General features: G+C 37.3%; 4 protein-coding genes across 6 annotated transcripts; 2 read left to right on the top strand and 2 right to left on the bottom strand.

The window, feature by feature from the left end:
• Positions 1-3: 3 nt before the first annotated feature.
• Positions 4-2,081, bottom strand: LOC103849054. Its single transcript, XM_009125872.3, has 2 exons — positions 1,263-2,081; positions 4-1,117 (listed from the first exon to the last, which is right to left on the bottom strand). The coding sequence occupies exons 1-2, from the start codon at positions 1,496-1,498 to the stop codon at positions 817-819; spliced, it is 537 nt and encodes a 178-aa protein (XP_009124120.1). The 5' UTR covers positions 1,499-2,081; the 3' UTR covers positions 4-816.
• A 465-nt stretch (positions 2,082-2,546) lies between these two features.
• On the top strand, positions 2,547-5,260 carry LOC103849055. Of its 3 annotated transcripts, XM_018656002.2 has the most exons (10): positions 2,547-2,968; positions 3,051-3,324; positions 3,417-3,507; positions 3,593-3,717; positions 3,835-3,916; positions 3,991-4,108; positions 4,197-4,360; positions 4,443-4,557; positions 4,645-4,798; positions 4,876-5,260. In XM_018656002.2, exons 1-9 carry the CDS (start codon positions 2,804-2,806, stop codon positions 4,684-4,686), a joined length of 1,176 nt encoding a protein of 391 aa, XP_018511518.1. In that variant the 5' UTR covers positions 2,547-2,803; the 3' UTR covers positions 4,687-4,798; positions 4,876-5,260. The 3 variants fall into 3 exon arrangements, with proteins under 3 accessions (XP_018511518.1, XP_009124121.1, XP_009124123.1); XM_009125873.3 differs by lacking the exons at positions 4,197-4,360; positions 4,443-4,557; positions 4,645-4,798 and having other exon boundaries at positions 2,553-2,968; positions 4,876-5,243; XM_009125875.3 differs by lacking the exons at positions 4,197-4,360; positions 4,443-4,557; positions 4,645-4,798 and having other exon boundaries at positions 2,554-2,968; positions 4,909-5,243.
• Positions 5,261-7,065: 1,805 nt separating this feature from the next.
• Positions 7,066-9,692, bottom strand: LOC103849056 (nucleolar protein 56). The gene is made up of 8 exons (XM_009125878.3): positions 9,404-9,692; positions 8,959-9,173; positions 8,688-8,845; positions 8,433-8,620; positions 8,096-8,348; positions 7,862-8,010; positions 7,651-7,785; positions 7,066-7,571 (listed from the first exon to the last, which is right to left on the bottom strand). The coding sequence occupies exons 1-8, from the start codon at positions 9,606-9,608 to the stop codon at positions 7,309-7,311; spliced, it is 1,566 nt and encodes a 521-aa protein (XP_009124126.1). The 5' UTR covers positions 9,609-9,692; the 3' UTR covers positions 7,066-7,308.
• A 230-nt stretch (positions 9,693-9,922) lies between these two features.
• Positions 9,923-14,831, top strand: LOC103849057 (protein LAZ1). The gene is given in 11 exon segments (XM_033272284.1): positions 9,923-11,686; positions 11,762-11,949; positions 12,033-12,077; positions 12,079-12,128; positions 12,257-12,521; positions 12,590-12,841; positions 12,937-12,975; positions 12,978-13,975; positions 14,279-14,363; positions 14,479-14,535; positions 14,619-14,831. Coding segments are annotated over 8 exon segments (1,194 nt in total). The 5' UTR covers positions 9,923-11,649; the 3' UTR covers positions 13,296-13,975; positions 14,279-14,363; positions 14,479-14,535; positions 14,619-14,831.
• The last annotated feature ends 637 nt before the right edge of the window (positions 14,832-15,468 follow it).

Raw genomic sequence — 15,468 nt, 5'->3', positions numbered from 1 at the left:
CGATTCTTCCTCTATCGATGGATCCGATCGATTTCTTTCTTTTTTATTTGGGAGGTAAGGTGATTGATTTTAGGTTGTGAAAGCATCCATTTGCGCTCCCATCCATCAATGCCTTTAAATGTACTAATGAGATCAAGAAATCAAGTTTCTTTTTCTTACTCCGTTCTTTTTTTTTTTACTACACTGTTTCTCTTCTTTTTTCTTGGCCTAAGATCATCCCAGATTCAGTCCAACCTTTACTCATGCATTCTAACATTTCCAACAATCCATTCATAAGAATTGATAGGCAGAGAGAGATATGGTCGTGATAAAAAGTGAAGCTGAACTTCTTCTTGCGATCTAGGGTGAGGTTACAACCATTTATCCTCAATCACAACAGAAATCCGTGGTAGCCTAAAATGACGAGGTCCCAAATCTCTTATGAAGTTGATAAACTATACAAGGTCCCAAATTTCGAGATTATTTTGTATGTTGTATGAGATAAAATATGGGCCGGAAGATCTTACTCAATTAATTAATCTATTTAGTTAGTTATATTATAAATGAGCATTTTTCACCATATTTTTACTATATAATACAGTGAAACATTTATAAATTAATAATATTAGAATTACACCAAAACTATAATTTTTTTATTAATTTATAAAGATATTAATTTATCGATATACTAATTGAACCAAAAGCTCAATTTGATAAATTAACAAATTTTGTCTTTTTTTTTTGTTTTTGGTAAAGCATAAAGCATCGATCAACATAAAAAATCCTTTAGTTGAGTTACATACAAATAAAAACCACATGATACTGCCATATGATTATTTAGAAACGATCGATTATTCTCATGGCAGCATCAGAGAGTTGAGCATAGATATTGATTTGGCTATAAACTGTGAGAGAGACGAACTCGGCAGCTTGGAGATTGTTTCCGCACATCAGAGGAAAGCCCAGCGCATGCTTTATAGATTGTCCCGCTTTGTCGTATTCACCTGTTTTCAGACCCTTTTTGGCATCCGGCAGTGCTTTTGTCATTGTCTCCGACAACTCCTTTTTGCAACCCTCCAGAGCTTTCCTGATTGCATCACCATCTTTTTCTTTCTTTAACAACAGTTTCGTAATGTTGCTGCACTCATATAATATTTACCAAAACAGAGAGGTTACACAAGGGGAATACGTACGCTATATGTGTTTTGAAAAAATATATTCTATGAATATATTATAAATCAGTAATAAATATGCATGGTCGTAATAAATAAGTGAAAACTTGCTTGGTAAGGACATTGAGGTTAGAGTTGAGACAGTATATGACGATGCCGGCGATCCCAACAGGGTCTGCATGGACGGAGGCTGGGTCGGATTCGAGGCATTGCATGCATATGGTCGGGACTCGTGCGTTGTGGCATTCCCTTATCATTAGGCCCTTGTCTGCGTAAATCGGAATTGGGCCAGAGAGCACCACAATTAGTGTTACCAGAAGAAACTTGATCATCTTCATCATCATCATGCTAATTAGTAAGTAATCTCTTAGTTATTATATTTCCTAGCGTTTGAGATGGTGTGTGAATGAAATGCTTATTTAAATTAAGAGCATCAATAGTAGTGAGATATACAAACGAGCATTTCATAAATAGTTTTAATATTATTTAGATATCTATTTAAATTTAAATGATAAAAGAAAAATTGAAACAATTACAAGGTGACAAGACATTAATGAGTTTCTTGACTATCTTTCCTGTGTAAAAGGTCTTTTCAAGAAAAAATTCATGTTACAAAAGTTTCTTTAAAAAAGAAACGTTTTTTCCATTTTTCCTCTCTCTCTCTCTATCTTCCTTTACAAATATTTTATTTTTGTTTATTGATTATTATATATACATAAATAAATAAAAATAGAAACTTGTTTTAAATAATAGTATATTTTATATTAATTAGTCATACAATTTTGAATATAAACAGATGATTGATTCAAGAGAGCCCTTGATTCAATTATTTGGGGTACACTGGCATGAATCTATTAGATAGAATATGTTTAATTAGAGTATGTCTATAATCGATCGTTTTAAGAATTAACGTAAATATAACATATATAAAACTAAAAAAAATATATAAAACTAATTTTTATAATAATATTATAGAAATTATTTTAAATTTAGGAGAACGCATTGAGAATTGATGCAGATGTTCTTAGAACAAGATGGGAGAATCTTATATATAATGAGGCACTTTTGCCTTTCCTGAAGCTATCCACGTGTCCTTTTTCTTTAAAGACGATGGGTCCCACGCTGAAATCAGATCTTATATATAATGAGGCACTTTTGCCTTTCCTGAAGCTATACACGTGTCCTTTTTCTTTAAAGACGATGGGTCCCACGCTGAAATCAGAAATGGATCCGTGCTTATTAACTGCAAATGTGGTTGTAGTCTTTGAAAGCCTGTTTTGTTTTTGAAAGTTTTGGCCCACTTATGGCCTTTCGCGTTTGGTCTCGCTTACGCTCAAAACGTTGTGTTTTGAGACCTCTCCATCTGATTAGGGTTTCATCCTCTCTTCCTTACAGAACTGGGTCCGCCGTTTTCACATCTCATGATCTGCAAAACGCATGTTTAACTTCTCATCTCTTCACCTCTCCAGTTTGTTCTCTCTTTATTTCTTTCAATTCTGGAATAAATGTTATTTGCATTCAATCTACTCCCGGTTACGACGCTTCCGTTTTCTTCTTCTGAGAGCTATATATATCTGCGATTTGACAGCATGCTTGATCCTCAGAACCACTATCAGTTTATCATATTCTAAAGCTTTGAAATATTCAAAAAGATGGCTTCCTCCGATGTTGTTGTCGCTCACTCAGCCTTCGATGTTCTCCGCCTTGGAAGATCTGCCCAGTTCATCGTTGGTCGTCTGCTACGTTTTTGGGACTCTAAGAACATCAAGAAACAGGGTGAATTCATGGGAATCACTCTGCTCCTCCTTGATGAAAAGGTCCGGTCACGATTTGAGTTTTCCCTTTTGATTTAATTTATTTTACCAGCCGCTAATCCAAAACTTAACTCTTCGATTGCAGAACTCGGTTATACATGGATTCATTCCTGCTGGTCGCTCCCCTTATTACCGTCCGTTACTGAAAGCGGGCTCAGTCGTGAGAGTTTCGCGCTTTGAGGTTGCAAGATGTACAAATATGTACAAGATAACAGACCATCCTTTCGTGATCCGGTTCATCCCTCAGACAACCATTGATGAAGTTGTCGCTAACGCTCCCGTGATCAACGTTGAGAAATTCATGATACGCAAGTTTGACCCTCTCCAAGCTCTCGCAAACACTAATTTGGAGCTTCCCGGTTTGTTTCCGTCAACGTTTGCTACTTTTTTTTACGTCATTATATGTTGTTCATTGAAATTAAATTGAATTAATTTATGCATTGCAACGCAGATGTTGTGGGGCAGATTCAATCTGTCCAAGGTTCGGACCTGAAGGACGCTGGAGTGATGAGTCGAGTTACTGTCCGTTTAATGATTGAACCGTAAGTAATTAAATCTGTTGTTTAGTTTTCAGTTTTTCTAAAATGTCGTCTTCATTGTAATCACTTATTTCCATATGCATTACAGGATGGTGGTCGTGTACCTCTCTTTGTGGGATGATGCTGCATCAAAGTTTAGGGGTCTCATTAGCTCAGGTGATAGGACACAGTCAGTCATGGTGGTCACAACCGTGAATCCCAAAATATTTGGAGGTTTGTAAACTCTAACCTTTCTCATTGTTTTTTAATAATGGTTTGTCAATTTATATACTTATACTAGCTATAATGTTGGCCCACTTTGTGCTATCCGAAACACTTTTCATTCCGCAGGTAACCTGTACCTCAACTCTACCCCAGCGACGAAATTTTATTTCGACCGAGCTCTAGAAGCTATCGTGGAGTTCACGGCCAGGTATGCACCCATTATGTTTTTTTTGTTCAAGTAATTAATAATCTTATAGTAGCGTAACGTCCCTCTGGTTTCAGCTTAAACGCCCCCTTGGGAGAAGCTTTTCCGTGCATCGACAACAAAGACGGCATAAGAAAGAAGGAAGTTGTCTCCATTGGAGAGCTGAACAAGTTCATTACCAGCTCTGATGAACAGGTTAAATTCTTAGATCCAAACATGGTTACGTTGTGTTTGTTTTTAAGCCAAAAAACCACTTAAAAATTAATCTACTGACTTGGTGCAGACGCAGGAAGCTGATTTCATTTGCAAGGCTCGGGTTATGGAAGTCCTGCAACAGAATGGTTGGTCTTTCATTTCTTGCACTGGCTGCAGCAAGAAGCTTGAAAAGTTTGGGAGCTCTCTCCGTTGCAACCGTTGTGCTAATCCTAACGTCACAGGAGTTATAAAGTAGGAATTTGCTATTACTCAATGTGGGAAATTTAAAACTATTTTCCCTAATTACGATCTTGTATGTCACACTCTGTTTCAGGTACCGTGTTGAACTTGTCGTTGATGATGGGGCTGATAATGCCACTTTTGTGGTCTTCGACAAGGAGATGGTGAAGCTGACTAAGCAGGATGCAGCAGGCCTGACTCTAGATGAGGTTTGTAACTTCCTGCTCAGACCATGTGTTGATCGCATCCAGCTCTCAAAACCTCGCTATATTTTTCTATGTTTGGAATGATTGCAGATGAATGGTGGTGAGAGCGAGGAACTCCCGCAAATGTGTTAGAGACCTTGCTGGAAAAGAAATTATTTTCCATATACGTGTGACACCATTCAATTTTACCCCAAACCACCGTACTTTCACTGTCTCTTCAATCCTTGACATCATCCCTTCCGAGGTATTACATATAATATTGTTTGGATTGCCTTGTGAACTAAATAATTTCATAATAACAGAATTTAAACTCTCTTGCAGACGTTTAAGACCACTGAAGATGAATATGTTCAGGTTGAAGGTGGTGAAGCGTCGGCATCTGCCAGCAAGAATGTCAAAGGTGAAGCTAATGAACCAAGTCCATCTGCTGATGGAGTCGCAGAAGGGACCCGTAAAAGCCTCCGTGAGTGAAGTTAAAAAGCAGGACCACCGTCAACCCACCTATGTTGTCGTTTCTTCTATGTACTTTCTTATTTTAAACTTTCCATTTCCTTTCTGTTTCAAGGTTTTTTTTTTCAAGACACCAATGCTTTTTAATGTTTAAATACAAGGGTTTGACGGAATATTTAGCATCGTTGATATCAAACTTTGCAAAAAACATTTAGTGAAAGTATAAAATTTTAATATAATACTATCTATTTGCCCACACCATGCATCTTCGTGATTATGGGTCCTAATTAAACTGAACTTTACAATTACGCCAAGAGTTTTCCCAACCCTCCAATAAAAAATCAAGTTAAGAATAATGCATCAGAAAATGAGCTAAGAACTACTAGAAATGTTTATCCACTGAACTTTTTCCTCATCATTTATGAATCCATACGAGGAAAAAAAATTGAACTCTCTCCACATAAGAAATTATCTTCCTTCTGCTAAGGAGTCATATTTCAAATCTATCCTCCCCTGTTTTGTCTATGTAATGACTTCATCTGTCGTTCTTTTTCATTTCATAAGTTAAAAATAAACGAGGCTATTTTAATTGGAGACAGGAACTTATCTTTTCGTTTAAAATGTTGCAAGCTTATTGAACATTACATTCACTCTGCCGTATCTCTCCCCTGCAACCAATGCCAGTGGTGTTGCGAGGTAGAAACTTAACATGTTCATTTCAAAAAACAGCTCACCCTTTTTTCGATTCTGATCAGTCACATAATTATTTATTCCAGGTACCGTGTTGAATTATTGGTCGATGATGGGAATAATTATGCCACATTTTTAGTGTTCAACAAGGAGATGCTCAAGCTCATTAAACAAGATGCAGCTACTCTACTTCATGATGAGGTTTCTGTTTCTTACCACACCATTGTGCAAACTGTAACAATCACTGATACTTATAACCTACTGCACATCAATGAAACCGCAAGTGTTCAAGTGAAATATGGGGAACCAGCAACTTTGGTATCTGCCAGCTACACGTCAACAGATGAGGTCGAAAAAGGTGGACGCACACACTCAAGGGAGTGAGCGTTTCAAAACAACACAAACGTGAACCGAACCCTGCCCTGCTTCCGTCTCTTTAGCGTTTTTTAAATTACCATGCAATTTTCTCTTTTAGACTTTCTAATTTACCACTTTCCAGTCTTTTTTTTTAAAAACCACCGTTCATGCAATGTACCTCATCTAAGGCTCAAACTTTCTTAATTTCAATAGTTTCAAAGTTCACGTCATATTTATTAGCATCATTCAATTTTATAAAAAAACATTCACTTCATGACACACAATACCACTACTAAACATGCAAAACTATATACGTCTGTTGAGTTCAACCATTGTTCAATTCCATTTCAAGTTAGAAAAATATCAACCATACAAAACTGCACTTAAAGAATTAAATAAATTATTCACTCTTCTTCTTAACATCATCACTCTTCTCCTTCTTATACATCTCTTCACTCTTTTTCTACACTCCACATCCATCAACCTTACCAATTGCAACATCTCAAAGATTTCTAACATCCCCGCGCTTGCGCGGGGCTAAGCCCCTAGTGTGATTGAATGACAGAGGTTGTTACACGTCTTCTTTTGTCTCAGAGCTATAATGATACAACAATTACCAGTTTGTAACCGTCGTCAGTTCATTACATCAACTTCTTGCAATTTAACCAACATAGCTAAAAGCTAATTAACACGTGTTTGACCAAAAAAAATTACCACGCAATGGTGGTTTTTGATCATTTGATGTCAGATGTTTGTGCAGATGTGATGAATGAAAGTATTATTCAGATGAAAAAAAAAGAGAAGCTAAAATCTATATACACTTAACCAGTTCTCTTGCTAATTAGCGGTGTAATACAATTGGTCATCATATACACCGATTACTTTTTTCTATCTCTTGTTTTTCTAATTAAACTTTTAAGCAAGGTCCTTGACAAAAAAAACTTTTATGCAAGGTTAGTTCTAGTTTTAATCTGAAACATAGGTGAAAAGCAAGTTGAACAATGTCTTTTCATATGATAAAAACAAAATCACAATTGATTCTTATGTGATAGCGGCGGGACTTCAAACATGCAGAGAACATAAACTAAAACAATCCTAAAATGATGGACAAACTTAAGATGTTATCAAATCGTTTTAAGAATAGAGTACAGATTCTCTAGCAGAGCAGAGTTTACTAAGAAAAAGAAACACAGCAAAAAAAAAAACATTTGGCTAAACAAAAAACAGAATACAGGGTCCGCTATGTTGAATCATCCCCTACTCGTCGTCATCCTCACTCTTTGACTTCTTCTTCTTCTTCGATTTCTTCTTGCTGTGACCATCATCAGTCTCCTCGTCTCCTCCAGCAGACTTACTCTTCTTTTTCTTCTTCTCCTCTACTGTCTCCATCTTCCTCTTCTCTTTCTTCTTCTTTTTCTCCGACTTCTCCTCATCCACTGCCTCCTCTTCTTCTTCACCCTTTGCCTTCTTCTTCTTGCTTTTCTTTCCTGAGGCCTCCACTGCCTCCTCCCCTTCCTCATCTATAAGGAAGAGTACCGTTTAAACACCGACTCCACAACAAAAATAGGAACTTGTATGCCAAAAAATTTCAAGAGATACCTTTGTTTTGGAGATTCTCAATCACCTCCTTCATGACATCCACGTTCTTACGTGGGGCAACACCTTTGTCATAAAAGTCCAGCCTTTCCTCTACTTGTTCCCGAAGCTTCTCACCAAATGCGGTTGTTGCGCCATCTGCATCAGGACATCAACACCAATCAGGTTACAACATTTCTCAAAATGTTAAAGAGCTCGAGTTTCTGATTCTTACCAGCGAAACAATCAATACGGGACGCTATAGAGCACTTGTTTGCAAGATAACGAGCGATACGTCCCTTGTTCTTAGCAGATGCTCGCCCAATGAAGGACGAATGGAAAATCAACCCATACTTGGGTGTGTTTCCTCGTGTTTTAAGAGCCCTGAAACACCACAACAGCGGTTCACATGTCACAAGCAACACTAAATGAAACTTATAGAAAAGATAAAGGTTCTATGATATTGCACCTAAAAAGAGCCTTCTCAGCTCCAAGAATCTGGAGGGTGGAAGATGGGCATTTGGCAAGGTTAGTGAGACTTCCAGCATGTGAAATCAGACGGGCACCGACCATTTCTCCAATCAAGGCCGCCAGATTAGGGGCAATGTCGCTCATCTTAGAAACAAGGTAATCGTAGAGCTTCTTTCTGTAGTCAGCGAGGTCCATAACTTTCTGAGCAAAGGTTTGTACGTTGATCAAGTCAAGCGGTGATAAATCCTGGCCTGGTGCATATGGAAGAAAATAAAAAAAAAGGTCTTAGAACAATAAAGAGATTAAATAAATCCGTAGAGCTTGGTCACACTTACCCATGGATGCTTTCCCAGCTTCGACGACCTCCTTGGCTTTATCTTCATCTCCTAGGACTTCAGTAAGCATAGGGATGTGGTCTTCAGTCAACTTTGACTTGTCATCAATCATCTTTGAAACACGGGCGTAAAGATAATTGTCATTAACAATCTTCACTAGCTCGGGGAAGTGCCACGAATACCATTCCCTGTAATTAACAATTGTGTGTCAGAACCACTATATGAAAGGGAAAGGTTGAATGAAAACACACCTACCTGACTCTCATGGCAAAGGAATTGATATCCTTATCAAGGGTGTCAAGGAGAAAAATGGCCTGAATAACCATGTTATCCACTCGGTTAACATTGAACTTGACCTTTGCTCTGCTGTAGCTGTGAGCTAACCCAAGTTGAGATTTTTCCAGATCACCAGGCTTCATTCATTCAATAGATAAATAAACAGATTCATTCATGAGTTACACACAAAGCACACACAAGGTAAATAAAAAAAAACAAAAAAGAGAGAGAAAAAAAAAAGAGTAGACACCTTGAGGTCCTTGATGAACCTGTCAAAATGGAGACGCACACCACGGAGAAGCTCAAGAACGAACTCATTGCTCTGGCAGGGGATTTTGGTGGCTTCCAAAATGTGGGAACCGAGTTTAGGCTCAGAGGTTCCTAAGCTGAACTTGGGTTTCTTGCCTTCTTTGACTTTAGGAAGATTCAACTCCAGGAAACTTCTAAGCTCGTCAGTCATTACCCCTAGACGGTCAAAGACATAATCAAATTAGACAAGCACGAGACTAATCGACCAGAAAAATTGAAGCTTTAACTATGCAAAAAAAAACTGTAAAATAACCAAAATCAATCAACAGAGCAGATTAGCCTAATATATACGCTTTAAATCCAAAAAAGAAAAAAAAAAAAAAATCAAGGCAGAGTGATGGTTCGAGTTAACAGAAACACCACAATAAATTTAATATAAAATATACCTTCAGAGACGGCGTTAACTTGGTTTAGGGCATCGAGAGCAGACTCAAAGGGGTGAAATGCTGTGAGCTGGACAACACGGCCAAAGCGACTGAGGTCGGAGACTGAGCTACGGACGGCCTCAGTGTTCTGCCCAATCTCATCAAGACCGTGCGCCTCGAAGAGGCCATAGCCAGAAGAAGACTCGTAGAGAAGATACATAGCCATTCTTTTCTTTTGAGGAGGAGAGACACTAAAACCCTAATATGACTGACTACGAGCGAATAAGTAAACCACCGAAGACGGAAATAACTTTTTAGGGTTTCAGGGTCTAGTACCATTGCCGCCGCTTTACACTATTTCAATGGGCCGGGCCTTTTTTAAATATCTCATAGAACGTTTGATTTTAGTCTATAGAGAGGCCGGCCCATCACGAGGAAAGCGGAAGCAGCTCACACACAACAACGTGTGCTGTTGTCTGTTGACAACACTTTGCCCCCAAACAAAGGCGTCTCTGTGCACACTTAATCAAAGTGAAACAAATCTTCTTCTTTTTTGTTACACCTTTTAATCAAGAGAATTTAGGAGCTATACACACCAGAATCGGAGAAATTTGCAGACTACCCCCGACACTGTTATTTTTTTTTTAATACCGAAACACCCTTATACCACCTCAACATCCATATCTCGTATTTGAAGATTTTCTGTCAGACCTTACACCTTAAGACCCTATTCTACACGATATGCGCTTGACCTCACAAGTACTCATAATTATTATACCCGGGTTAAATGAAAATACATAAATTACATTTAAGAGGTCTATACGATTAAAGTCACCATTTTTTTTTTGTTTTTTTTCCACAAACTCTTCAATCTCAATTCATTCGTCTTTATTTTTCTCTCTTTTTACAGTGAAACAAAGATTGGATCTTAGAGTGTAGACATGGAAAATCTTTGACTACCAACGCTCATGTTTGCTGCTGGTGAAGAACCCAACGACGAGAGGGTTAATACGTTCCACAAACCGAAGAGAATCGAAACCATACTCGAAGCTTTAAATCCAGAGGAGACTCAACTTGTGTTTATGGTGGCAGTTCCTCAGATTAAAGAGGTTGTTTCACAGGTTGAACCGGTCGTGTTGATTAAGTCAAGACTCCGAGTCTAAACCAACCCCACCTCTAACAGTAGTTCGGTATTGCATAAACCAGATTTTTTTATGAGAAACCAGATTTTCAACTTTTTCACTATTTTACACGTAGAAACCAAAATCCATAATTTGTGGGTTTCTACTATTGATTACGTGCACTTTGTTTTTTCTATTAACAAGTCAATTATTTTCATATATAAATTTACTTCAAACATTTTATAAAACAGACAAAAACTCACAAAAAGTTTCTCTACCAATCAGGTTACTGAATTTTGTTTATGTAAGTTAATTCCCTAATGCCTTAATCTATATTTTGTATCATAAATATAATAGCAGAGTTTATTAAATTTGTTAGTTATAAGTATTATGTATTTATTACACTGGAATTTAATTTTGTATATCCAGCTATTAAGTTTTATTTTATAATAATTGAATAACATAAATTTTATACAGTTTGTCAAACATATAAAATATATTAAATTTTATTTAACATGTTTAAATAGTAAACTAACTACCAATTATGTACTATTTAATGCGTGTAGTAATATTTTGTTATTAATTATTATTTCAACTTCAAGCAAAAATAATTAATTAAATATTGAAAAATTAAAATTAAAAAATCATTAGTCAACTTTTTCTTAAAAAATAAAACTACACTCAAAATCAAAATCAAAAACTAAAACTTAAAATTTTTATTATTATTTTAAACAAAAAGTCAAAAACCAAAATCTAAAAACCAAAGTCACCATTCATATTTTTTTAAAAACTAAATCTACTGCAGAATCAAAAACCATAAACTAAAATCCAAAATCTAAAAACTAAAATCTAAAAGCCAAAAACCAAAATCTAAAATCTAAAAACCACCCAAAACGATCATCACCTAAAGATCGTTCATGGGCGGGGGCCGTACTAAGAATCTGAAACGGTGTCGTTGGCTTATTAAAATCTGAAACGGTGTCGTAGTGGCTCTTTGACCCTCTCTCCAGCCAGTTCAAGACCTTCGCCAACGTCTTCATTGCTGTCGTCGGCGCGGGGGTTCTTGGTCTTCCTTACGCCTTCAAGCGCACAGGATGGCCCATGGGTGTCCTCCTTGTGGCTATGAATGCCTGAGACTGGTGGCTCATGTACTGTTTTGGTCGTTACCTTGTTGCCTGCTTAGGTAGGTATCCCTATCCCTATCCCTCCTTTCTTTTCCCTTTCTTCTTTCATTCCAAACTTCTTGTCTTTTTGCCAGGTGGGGAAGGTAGGACCATTGAGTTTATGCAACGACAAGGCCGCAAGAGCTTTAAGACTCCCCTCTTACTAGATCACAACGATGATAAGGGAACTATTAAACATCCTTTCCCTATGAATCTTTTCTTAAAACCCTGGAGGCTCAGTCACTGGTTCTATCAAGTTGTTAAGTTTGGTATCGTTCAATATGTATGTACTTTCCCACTACTAACCTTTGCTGTCCCATCCTCCTTCCTACATGTCTTTTCTTTACTATTCCTCTCCTTTGGCAGATGATTATAAAGTCTCTCACTGCCCTCACTGCCCTCATTCTTGAATCTTGAAGCCTTCGGTGTCTACTGTGAAGGAGGGTTTAAATGGGATTGTGGGTACGTCTGCGGCTTCTTTTTTTTTTTTTTGACAAACCACAGTACTATAACAATGAAGAAGCATGTTTCATCTTTGATGAACTATATATGATATGGCATCTTACCTATTTTGCCTGTGATTTTTGTAGGTACCCTTACTTGGCAGTTGTTCTAAATTTTAGCCAGTCATGGGCATTATACTGTCTGGTTCAGTTCTATGGTGCAACAAAAGATGAGCTTGCGCACATAAAGCCCCTTGCCAAGTTTCTAACATTCAAGTCAATCGTGTTCTTGACTTGGTGGCAAGGTGTTGCCAATATTGCTCTTCTCTCTTCCCTCGGTTTGTTCAAAAGTTCCATTGCACAGAGCTTGCAGCTGAAGACTAGTGTTCAAGATTTCATCATTTGCATTGAGGTACATGTCTTCTTCTCTGCCTGTCTTTTTTGAAATGAATCGTAAGCTTCTCTTTAATACTTGTGCAGATGGGTATTGCTTCGGTTGTTCACCTGTATGTCTTCCCAGCAAAACCCTACGGTCTACTGGGAGATCGCTTTACTGGATCGGTATCAGTTCTGGGGGACTATGCATCGGTCGACTGTCCTATTGATCCAGATGAGATTAGAGACAGTGAGAGACGAACAAAGGTCCGCCTGCCACATCCTGACGTTGATATCAGAAGTTGTATGACCATCAAAGAAAGCATGAGACATGTGTTCGTTGGTGGAGATGAATACGTGAGTATTCCTCGTAATAATTCAATAAAAAAATGATTTTTTTTCTAATCTGATGAAGAGCTTCTGATCAGAAAGAGGATATATCTATGTTGTAGATTGTGAAAGCCGTGAGGTTCACAGTGACTCAAGCAGTAGAGAGACTATGGAGAAGAGCATAACAAAGTTCAATGAGAAACTGCACAAGATCTCGCAGAACATAAAGAAACACGATAAGGACAAGAGAAGAGTAAAAGATGACAGTTGCATGTCATCATCATCATCTAGTCGGCGAGTGATTCCCGGGATCGATGATCCGCTTTTGAATGGGAGTTTTAGTGACAGTGGAGTTACAAGGACTAAGAAGCACAGGCGAAAGTCAGGGTACACGAGTGGGGAAAGCGGGGGAGAGAGCAGTAGTGATCAAGCTTATAGTGGATTTGAAGTAAGGGGTCATAGATGGATCACAAAAGACTAACTTAAAAACATTCAAGGAGATTTTATCATAAACATCCGAGATTGATGAGACCACCGGGTGTTGTTTCTCCTCAACGTGCAGGGGTTTTTGCAGGGCACCTAGAAGCTGTTAAGTATTGAATATATTTGTGTACAGATTTGAAGATACATATCGTAAATGAGGCATGATTTTTTTTATAAAAATGGACCTTCTTGTTGGCTTTGTCTTTCTAACAAAATGATGACATTATAGTTTATTCTAGACCAAGTAACTGCAGGTTGTATACTTTTTTATTTGCAAGTTGCAGAAATCCAAAAAGGGACGAGCTTGACTCATGGCCATGGGAGTGCTTGGATATTGACTAGAAGCGATTATGGGAAGGATGTGCAGATGACAAGGTTAAGGAGATTGATAGAGCACAATGTATAGAAACACACCGTGTTTGACATGCCTAATACCATCAAGGAGTACATACATGTAATTGGCAGGGCCTCTAGGATGGGAGACCAGGGCAGTGCCATTTTGTTTGTAAACGAGGAGAGCAAACATCTGTTCCCTGATTTGGTTGTGGCTTTAAAAAGTTGTGGAGCAGCCATAATTGGTTTGATCTTTAAATTTTTCTGTTTCAAGTTCAAAATTACATGAATGACAGACTTGGAGAATGGGGAGACCATATTACCCTACAATCTGCGGCAGATAGGGTAATTTTCCTTTTTGTCTCAGTTTTCACAGCACTTGTATTAATAGTTAAAATGTACCTAAATGATCTTTCCTTTGTTCTCGTATCATCTGCTCTAGTTCTGTTGATGTTTTTTTTTCCGCTATCTAGTCTTCTTCATGTCCTTTGTTTCATATGCATGTTACATGAAATAGGTAACACTTTAGCACATCCTCGAGAAGGCATGTAAAGTAATCGTAAAGTAATTGCTGACTTTTCTGGCATTAGGCACTGTTTTCTTTACCTTTTTCTTAACAATTTTTTCCATTGCATCTCCCTTGAATAGTTTGCAGCAAAGATATGCCTGCTGACATCCTTCAGAGACACTTGCTTCATTGAAATTATGCCTCAAGACCAAGCACCTAAGCGTGGTGAGACTCCATAATATATTTCTTTTCACCTTCACTCATCGCTACTTGATCTTAAGTAGCATATGGAAAATGCACTCTTACAAAGTTGTGGCTTTATATGTTTGGAATGGTGCAGAGTTATGGTTAAGTTTCTGGTCAGAGGTGCATTATAACTCTTTATACGATAATAAAGGTTTGTCTTTCTGCTTACGAAGTGTAACAAAATGGTGGCTTTGTGCTTGAGGACACTGATTATGATCGTCTTTCTGAGTGCAGCGGTTCCAGTTCAGCAGAAGCCAAAGAGAAAACATTGGTTGTTCTAGAAAGCAAGCCTCTCACATTGATAACATTTTCGAATTTTATTCTTTTAGTATTGTGCATAAGTCAACAGTTTCAGACGCCGTAACTCTTCCTTCATACTTGTATACACACGAACTAGCTTGAGCTATAACATTTTTAAGCCAAACAAAATATTACCCAACGAATATATGTATACTTTTTAGTCTTAGTACAAATTTGTATTCCTAAAGCATAAACAAATACTTATAAGCCACAACAGTGGACGCTTAAACGAACTATCTCAGGGATTTGCTGGCTCATTTTGAATGCGCGTCAGAATCCATAGTGCACATCTGAAAAATGACACGATTACTTCCTGCTTGATCAAGTGGTTTAAGTGCAAATAATTTGTCCTATATGTAAACCATCCATTCTCTGGTGCTTTCTATGTAGTTACAACTAGGTGTTTTGCCCGCGATGCGGGCTTAAACTTTTTTATAAATTTTTGAAAAGTTCTTTGTATACTGTACTAGTTTTATTGTGTTTTCCAAAAAGAATTCTTACGATCAATTTAGTATCATCTATGCATTGTCTACTCTCGAATATATAAATATATATATTCCTGAACAATTAAATATTAAAATATTTTAGTGGTATAATTTAAACTTGGGTCTCTAGTCAAAAAACAAAACTTGTTTCCAATTTATGCAAAGAATATTATTTTTTAAATGAGCAAAGATTTAAGGATGGTTATTTTCTTAAGAACATTAACTTGTTATTTCTGAACAATTAAATATTAAAATATTTTAGTGGTATAATTTAAACTTGGGTCTCTAGTCAAAAAACA

Source organism: Brassica rapa, chromosome A06, assembly GCF_000309985.2.
Source record: "Brassica rapa cultivar Chiifu-401-42 chromosome A06, CAAS_Brap_v3.01, whole genome shotgun sequence".
Lineage (NCBI taxonomy): Eukaryota > Viridiplantae > Streptophyta > Magnoliopsida > Brassicales > Brassicaceae > Brassica > Brassica rapa.
This window is presented reverse-complemented; position numbering and strand designations above follow the sequence as displayed.

Bases quoted from the DNA above. Each gene is read 5' to 3' on its own strand.
- LOC103849055 (XM_018656002.2), top strand. From the start codon at position 2,804: ATGGCTTCCTCCGATGTTGTTGTCGCTCACTCAGCCTTCGATGTTCTC. The intron at 3,508-3,592 runs GTAAGTAATTAA...TATGCATTACAG, and splicing joins GTCCGTTTAATGATTGAACC to GATGGTGGTCGTGTACCTCT. The intron at 4,558-4,644 runs GTTTGTAACTTC...GAATGATTGCAG, and splicing joins CAGGCCTGACTCTAGATGAG to ATGAATGGTGGTGAGAGCGA.
- LOC103849056 (XM_009125878.3), bottom strand. From the start codon at position 9,608: ATGGCTATGTATCTTCTCTACGAGTCTTCTTCTGGCTATGGCCTCTTC. The intron at 9,174-9,403 runs GTATATTTTATA...TTGACCGTCTAG, and splicing joins AGTTAACGCCGTCTCTGAAG to GGGTAATGACTGACGAGCTT. The intron at 8,011-8,095 runs GTGCAATATCAT...GTGGTGTTTCAG, and splicing joins GCTGAGAAGGCTCTTTTTAG to GGCTCTTAAAACACGAGGAA.
- LOC103849054 (XM_009125872.3), bottom strand. From the start codon at position 1,498: ATGATGATGATGAAGATGATCAAGTTTCTTCTGGTAACACTAATTGTG. The intron at 1,118-1,262 runs GCAAGTTTTCAC...ATATGAGTGCAG, and splicing joins AACCTCAATGTCCTTACCAA to CAACATTACGAAACTGTTGT.